Source organism: Oryzias melastigma, linkage group LG19, assembly GCF_002922805.2.
Source record: "Oryzias melastigma strain HK-1 linkage group LG19, ASM292280v2, whole genome shotgun sequence".
In the NCBI taxonomy this organism is placed as follows: domain Eukaryota; kingdom Metazoa; phylum Chordata; class Actinopteri; order Beloniformes; family Adrianichthyidae; genus Oryzias; species Oryzias melastigma.
The window spans coordinates 208,467-217,172 of NC_050530.1; the positions used below are offsets into that span (position 1 = coordinate 208,467).

At 42.4% G+C, this 8,706-nt stretch overlaps 1 protein-coding gene across 1 annotated transcript in view; it reads left to right on the forward strand.

The window, feature by feature from the left end:
• Window positions 1–1,680: 1,680 nt before the first annotated feature.
• The window catches only part of si:dkey-191m6.4 (rho GTPase-activating protein 22), a 28,491-nt gene continuing 21,465 nt past the window's right edge, over window positions 1,681–8,706 (forward strand). Inside the window, exon 1 of the mRNA XM_024285731.2 lies at window positions 1,681–1,793. Within this exon, the coding sequence (XP_024141499.1) occupies window positions 1,751–1,793 (43 nt within the window). The 5' untranslated portion in view covers window positions 1,681–1,750. The remainder of the gene's footprint in view (window positions 1,794–8,706) is intronic.

Consider the following 8,706-nt stretch of genomic DNA (forward strand, 5'->3'; position numbering starts at 1 on the left):
CTGTGGTTGAAGTGAGGCCGGCTCTGATTCAATTGCAGCTCTGAGGCTATTATCCTCTGTGCAGGCGGTGGGGGGGGCAACAGCTGCTGCTTTGATGCGCCTTCCAGGGTGGGACGGACAGTTCTGGAGGAGCAGAACCCTCAGGAAACACCCTCGACTGACCGAGTTTCAGCTCCAAAAATCAAACATTCGATTCTGTTTCCAAACATCTAAATTCAAACGTTTGCTCCAAACTTCATGATTTCTACGATGGTTTTCTGAGGCTGTTTTTAAACTAAAATAGGGAAGAAAATCTGAGACGATCAGATGGGATCAGAATTGGATTCTTTTGTGCACAAAGTCAGGGACGCAACAGCAAAGGAAATGACCAGACAATGACAGCAAATAGAAAAACAAAAACAGTGGATGAACATTCTAGAATCTGAGGTTTCTACTGGAGTCTGACGACTTTTACAAAGTCTCACCGCTCTGCAAGGCATGCTGGGATATCTCCAATATGAAAACAGGAGGGACAGAATGAGGACCATGGAGTCGAGTTGATCCAGGTCTCCGATGGTGACGATCTCTCCGGTGGAGGAAGACACTTGTAAAATGATAAAGAAGCGCTTCAGAAGGATCTACAGGCATATTGCATCTATAAAAATAGGAAAACGATTTTATGGTCAAGAGATGGGAAATATTCAGAAACTGCATCAAACGGACGTGAAGTGAATTAATTATTTTAGTAACCACAGCTTTGGAAAAATAAAACAACTAATATTTAACTGTTGCTATTAAGATAACTATGAAGTAAATACTGATTTTTGCCACAAATAAAACAGAAACATACAGAGAAAATGACCTTTTTTAAAATATTAAACTGTTTCTAATTTTTAATAGAGATTTACATGAAATCCTTTCAAAATAAAAGACCTTCTTTACCCAGTCTCAAAGCAGACGTGGATGTTAGCACAGATTTGAGAAATTTTACTTTTTGTGGTGCATCTCAGCCAGAAATGTGTAAATCTGATAGGAAGTGACTTTAACCGTATTTGAATTTGTTCAAAAATATTAATTCTGGTTATACTAACTGACGACCACTTGACTTTAAAAAATCTGTTAAAACGTTTCAGTCTGATTTTGTTGAACCCAAACTGTTTGTTACTTTCCTTTTTTGTGAACTTACTTTTTTACTTTACAGCTACTTTCAAAAGCAAAAACATTTTTTTAACCAGAGAGCCGACATGGAGAGTTAAAAGAGCCACATGTGGCTCCAGAGTCGCAGGTTACAGACCTTTTTGACCAAAAAGAGTCAAAAAAACGAAACCAGGAGTCATCCAGGACGATGACAGCAGGAGACTCCTGGATGGAAACATCTCAAAAACGTTCTGACGAGACGAAATCATCAAATGTCAGAACAACTGTCCAGCATGGTGGCAGAAGTGGGATTCTGGTAACAAGTTGGTATTTTTGAAACACTCACAGATCCGTTTCAACTGAGTTTAATAATCCAGAATAAAACGATCGTTACTTGGATGGAAATCTGAGGATCTTCTGGGGTGGCGTTCACCTCATGTCATGAATAATGCAGGAGGGAGGGGTGGAGGAGGACACTGGGAGAGAGAGAGTGAAAGAGAGAGGTGTAGACCCTCCTCCTCCTCCTCCTCTCTCTCCTTCACCCAACCCCCTCGCCGGCCGCACTGCAGAAGGTCGGAGGGAGGAGAGGCGGAGGAGCGGGCCTGAGGGAGGCGTGAGGAGCGAGGAGGGGAGCATGACCACCATGCTGAGCCCCAAGATCAGACAGACCCGGAGAGGTGAGTCCCCGCATCCTCCACGTCTCCATGGCAACGGGACATTTTTTTGACGTGAGCGTCGTCTCTGATCCGTCCGTTTTCCAGCAGCTGAGGCGCGTTTTCATCACAGCTGCTGGCGGCAGCATCTCTGGTTTCAGCATCCCAGTCAGCTGCCACCTCGTGCACGCTCAAAGCATGCACGTGGCTTTGCAATAAATCAAAAGACTTAAAATAATAGAAATTTTCATTCAGAGAAAGCATAAATCTACGCTAACTGGTAGTGAGCATGAAGCTGCAGACGCAGCCGTTTGAACATTGCTGCATGCTCACTGCCAGCAGCACGAGGCGGGTCAGAACGGGTCAGAACGGGTCAGAACAGGTCAAACGGGAACAGAAGGACGACCAACGAGCCACTTGTGGGGTGATGTCAGACCTGATGATGTCACCACTTCAATTCATCTGCAGAAATAAGTCAGAAAAGGTTGATTTTAGCGCAGAAACGTTTTATTTTGAAGGTTTGTGAACGCAGCTTATTGAAAAAGGAAAATTAGCATTAATGATCTTCAATGTTTATTAGATAAAAAAACATGAATATTTCCTTTTTTTTACTTTTTTAAAATCAGATTAATACATCACTAAATTTTTATTACAATTATATTTCAGATCTGGTTAAAAATATATAATAAAATAACATTTAATTTATTTGTGAAATGTGTTTCATTCTTGTTATTTTTACCTCTTCTCTGTGATAAGTGACATAGAAAAAATAAAATGTTAAATAAAGAACCGTGGAACAAAAATAATAAGTTAACACAACAAGAACACATATAGTCTATTTTTTTAATTGCTGCAAAAGTTCAGAAAATTAAAAGTTTTCAGGAAAAAAAAGGTTTACATTCAAAAATAAACATCACGCAGCTACAACAGCTGCTCATAAGGGGGCGATAGTCTACAAATTAAGCAGTGAGGACAGAATAAAGAAGAACAGGTTCCCTTTTGTTGTTACTCGATCTATAATGGCTACCCAATCTACCCAATGGCTATCTGATCTATAACAGCTACCCGATTTGTAACGGATACCCGATGTGTAAGGGCTACCCCACCTTCAACAGCTATGTGATCTGTGAGGGGTATTAGATTTGGAACAGCTACCCGATCTGTAACAGCCATCCGATTTGTATCAGCTACTCGATCTGTGACGACTATCACATCCGTGATGGCTACCTGAAGTGTAACGGCTACCCGATCTATAACAGCTACCCGATTTGTAACTGCTACCCGATTTGTAACGGCTACCCGATCTGTAACGGCTATGTGGTCTGTGAGGGGTATTAGATTTGGAACAGCTACCCGATCTGTAACAGCCATCCGATTTGTATCAGCTACTTGATCTGTAATGGCTACTCGATCTGTGACGACTATCACATCTGTGATGGCTACCTGATGTGTAAAGGCTACCCAATCTGTAACAGCTACCCGATGTGTAAGGGCTACCCGATCTGTAACAGTTACCCGATCGGCTGTCCGAAGAACTATTCTATTGACACGTTGACAAATTTGTGGTATTTTTTTGACTACATTTTATCTTGAAATGTCTTAATTGGTTCACTGGTCACTGGTGTGTCTGCATCTTTCTGTTGAATTGACACGCTTAGGTCTGTACCAAACAGCTCAGTGTGAATGTAAACACAGAAAGATTCACATATATTTAGTGATGCCATAAGGAAACCAAAAACCTCCCCTAAACCTCATTACTGCTTTCAGATCTATTTTCTAAAGATCTGGACTCTTTTTCTCCGATACTCTGTCATCATATTACTGCTGCTGCGTGAAGGCCCGCCGTGCACATGCCCGCCGTGCACATGCTCAGTCGGTTCCAGCAGCTCTAATTGCCCTCATGTCAGCTGCTCTGTTGCCTTCCTGCCCGTTCTTGATCTCGGTTACCATGGCGTTGGGATCAAAGCGCCGCTGTTCAGGGACTCCATCAGTTCCCTGAAACTCCTGGTCGTTTGGCGTTCGCCTGCAGCTGCACATTGATCAGCTGGAAGTTCTGCACTGACGCTCCTGCTACCATAAATCACTGAGCAATCGGATTGAACGCCGCCGTTTAACCTTTGGAGCGCCGGTCGTGTGGAGCGGTGCTGATGGGAGTCCGGACTCCTGCTGGATCAGGAACGTTCTGCTTTGACGTTTGACGTATCGGGAGATTCATGCAGGGGCAGAAAGACTTCACAATAAAAGCATCATTAAGGTGTTTGATCTAATTTTAGCCCCGCTTGGGCGTGGTGCAGGATGATGGCGGGCTCGGTTTCAGACGGATGCTCAGATCGCCGCTGCACACGGAACGATCCGCTGATGGGAAACGCTCATAAATTCAGCAGCAAATGATGTTTTATGAGCTGTGAAAATCCTGAAAGCACAGATCAGACGGTGTCACGTGACCCATGAGGGAGTTTCAACTCAAAGACATGAAAAAGTGAATTTACCGACTAGAATCACAAAATCTTCATCAACAAACAAATATAATGAAGCAGAAGTTAATTATCTGAAGGGTCACAAACCTTCAATCAGAGATGAACCAGCCGTCTTTAGCTGAGGTCGCACTAACTCGTCCGAACATCAACATGTTGGGCCTGTGGTGGAGTGGTCAGCCTATGGTCTTTAACCAATTAGGTCACAATCATCCATGAAGCAAAAGGCCGGAGCTCGTTAGCTCGCTACCGCAGAGCTCGCTAGCTTGCTACACCGGAGTCTGCTAGCTCAATAAAGCAGAGCTCGCTAGCTTGATTCGGCCGAGCTTGCTAGCTCGCTATATCAGAGCTAGCTACAGTAGAACTTGCTAGCTCGCTAAATCAGAGCTAGCTACAGTAGAACTTGCTAGCTCGCTACAGTAGAACTTGCTAGCTCGCTATATCAGAGCTAGCTACAGTAGAACTTGCTAGCTCGCTACAGTAGAACTTGCTAGCTCGCTAAATCAGAGCTTGCTAGCTGGATACAGTGGAAGCTCCAGCGCAGTAATAAGACAGTCGGAATAATTGTATTTTAAGCACCACGATCGGATTAACAGTCGGCATAACTCATTTATCTCGATCAGATGGAAGTTTTGATCCGAGTGAATCTGATCAGGTCAGAGTATTCCATTGATCTGATCAGGCGTTTATTCTGATTATTGCGTCCGTGTAAACGGAGGACCTTCTGGACATTCATGTTCAAGAACAGAACCTGTCAGTCTTAAACAACAGGCGAATGGAACCGAAACTTTAAACCTTTGGACGTCGCTTCATGATTTGATTGGCTGGTTATCGATGATCTCAGAGCTGCTGGTTGTTCTAGTTAGTCAGGAAAAGGGAGATTTTTACCATCAAATTTCTGGCACATTGAAAATCAAAGCTTTAAAAATAAAATCAAAGATTAAAAAAATTCTGAATTGATGGAACAGAAAAACATCCATACTAACATCTTTTAGCACTTTTCTGATGATAAAGAACATTTATTATATATATATATATATAAAAGTATGTTCAGTTTGAGCATTTAAATTGTTCAGGAGGAGATCATTTGAAAACAATCGTATCTTCTGATGTAAAAATCCACTGGGCGGGGCCAAAAGCCCCCAGCTCCGCCCCTTCCTGGTACATCCACTTACAGACAAATAGATCCATGAACGTCTTTGTCTGATTCAGAACAGCACGGCTCTGATGTTCCTCACCATTTCTAGTGGGAGAGAATGTAAACAGAGAGCTCTCAGTAATGAGGAGGGGAAGGGGGCGGTACCAACAGAACTTAGAGGTGAATTTCTGATGTACTCCTGCCGCTCTACAGAATGTATGTCCTAGAAAACGACACAAGTTTTTAGATTTTGGCAAAAAAACCCTTATCATCATTAAAAGAACACTTTAAAAATAGTTTAATGAAAGTGTAAAACTTTGTCATAAAAAGCTGCTGAGGTGGGCGTGGCCATCGTCTGGATCCTCATTTCTCTAAACGGCACCAAATCCACAACAATCAGAGACGACTAAAGTGGGTTTTTTCCAGAAAAGTTCTGTTTTCTGAGCTGTGAGAGACCACACAGCGACTCCACCCAAAACCCCAGGAAGTTCTGAATCACCCTGAAGATCCAAACGGGTGCAGTGGGCAGGCCGGCGCCGCACAAACACAGACGCCCTGCAGTCAGCGTCTGAGTCAGGCCTGAACCACACAGAGAACCGGACCGGACCGCCCAGAGGAACCGGACCAGAGATGGCAGGTGAGCCGGCCGATCCTCCAGAGTCAGACGGAACTGAAACCAGTGAAGGTTCTGACCATGTTCATGTCGGAGGAACACGCCCACAGAACCATATATGGAAAAACAAGACTTTGATTTTGCTCAAAAATCTGATTTAATCTCATCTTTCCTGAGGCGTTCAGCAGCTGCAGCTTCTACACGTTTATGTTACATTTAAGTTCTGGTGGTTTTTCCTTTTTTATGTTTAGGAGAAAATCTTTTCCTGTCAGCCTGGAAATAACCTCATTACTGAGAGGAAGTTCAGTTTGGATTCAAGCGAAAATAAATCTCATTTATAGTGAAGCTGTTTGTCAAAAACATTATTCCAGAAGAATCCTGATTTATTTAAAACTCCTTCGACTTTCTGAAGCTGATCTGCTTCTTGTGTCGTGTTGATGGACGTCTGGAACTCTGAGCTAAGAAATGAGAAGGAAGTTTAAATCTTTAGGGATAAAAAACTTTGTTTTAATTCATCTGAGGCTTCTAAAGACTGACGGTCAGATGATTAACAGATCAATCAAACATTTACTGGATAGTTTAGAAAGAAATGTCTGAGAAGTGAACATGTTTAGGTCCACAGCAGATGGATGTTCAGTCTCACGAAACTCATTTCATCTTATGGACTTTTCTGTCACTGAAGGTCGTGTTTGCTGCTGTCAAAAGTAAAAGAAATAAAAACAGTTATAGAAAGACACTGTTGTAATTTTTTAAAAGATTTTTAAGGATTTAAAGAACATAAATTTTGTGTTTTTTCTAGACGGTAACGTGAGACTTTCCGGCTTTGATCTGTAAAATCTGGACAAAATGTCTCTTTTAGTGTTAAACGTTGCAGCCCCTGTTCTGTGACAGTGGGCGGGGTTATATGATGACTGTATATGAATCCAATACGAGCGTTTTTGTCACAGCGCGGCGGTTCTCTGGCTGCAGACACTTCAGCGGAGGTCGCTCCACACGCCGGCAGACGGACAGCGGGGGGCGGAGCAGCCTGCTCGGGTCTCTGATGTTTTACTCACAAAAATAAAAGAGCTCCCGTATTTTACCTCTCGGGTTAATGCGGAACAGCCTCCAAACTCACAGAGACACAGAAACACAGTAGAAGCGGCTGTCATCAAAGCAGAGAAGTCGTAGAGTTGAGGATGGAAGATTTTATGTCATATAATTTCAATTATTTTAAGAGTTTTGGTTCTTAATTATCTCAATAAGATATTACGGCTTGTTATGACATTTTATGAGTAAAAACACACTTGAAACTAGAATCTCAACAGTTAGAACATTATCTTCATTCACGCCTGTGACATTTACATCAATGCAGGAGTTTAATTCAAGAACTTCGAGTAAATTACTAGAAAAATATTTTTGTTTTTAGTTATTTGCTTTTAAGAAACAGATCCTAACGGTTAGCATAGAGAACCTTACTCGCAAAATCTTAATTAAAGAATCATTTTGAGAAAATTAATCTAGAAATTTTATTTATATTAGTTAAAATGAGCTTTATAGTAGTAAAAATGTTCTCATTTAAAGATGTTTGTGGTTCCTATGAGGTCAGATATTTTTATTGTTTTAAATAGTCTTGACAACACACAGTTTTATTGTTCTTTTGGAAGATTATTTGTCTTATTTTAAGCAATATTTACCCTGTTTGTACATTTTTTCTTGTTTTTAAAGCAGACTTCCTGCAGTGTGAGAGCTCAGATTTATTGGGAACAGCCGACAATTTTTACGCTGAGGTCTGAACTACGCATCAATCTGAAGATTGGGAGTTAAAATGTGTTGATTTGTGAAGACGTATTTTCATTTCTGAAGTATCTAAATCGGCTCCATTGTCCTGTCAGAGTCTCCTAAAGAGCCTTAAATTAGCCGCTCGGACGGCCGTCTGCCAGCAGCTGTTTGCAGCTAAAACAGTCGCAGACGACGCTGGACGCCGAGCTTCTTCAGGCTGATGGAAGAGGAGGACATGCTGCAGGCAAAAACATGGATTTTTGGACCCCCCGCCTCTACATCACCTGAGAACTGGTGTTTGTTGGAGGACGGCGGTGGAGCAGCTTTTTATGGTCACTAGTTGCTGCTTCATGATGGTCTGTCTGAATGTCTGGGATCAATAGGATTGATCAGCAATAAGAAATCGAGTCTTGATTCAAAACTTCAGTTCTGCTTCCGATTAGTTATAAATATTATTTCTAAGTTTGTTTATAAAAATACTTTTTCACATATTAAGTAAACGGAACAAATGAATTGATGCTGGTTTTTAAGTAACGATCAATCCCAAATCAATCGATTGATTCTTTTAAACCCGGTCCGAGTGAGCCTGAAAACCATGAAAGATCCGTTTCAGTCTTGATCAATGGGAGACGCTAAAAGCTGCGTCCTCAGAGGAGATCCGGTTACGCTCGTTTGCTGGAATCAGTCGACTGAGCAGCTCCAGGAGTCCCTGAGGTCCCATTATCCACTGTTGTTCTGCATGAGTGCAGCGAGAAAACCTCTGAAGGTGAAGGGGGCGGGTCCTGTCACCTCAGAGAGGCGGTTCCTGTCACCTGAAGGGGGTGGTTCCCTAAACCTTAAGGAGGTGGTTCCTGTCATCTGAAGGAGGCGGGTCCTGTCACCTGAAGGAGGCGGTTCCTGTCACCTGAAGGGGGCAGTTCCTCTGTCACCTGAAGGGGGCAGTTCCTCTGT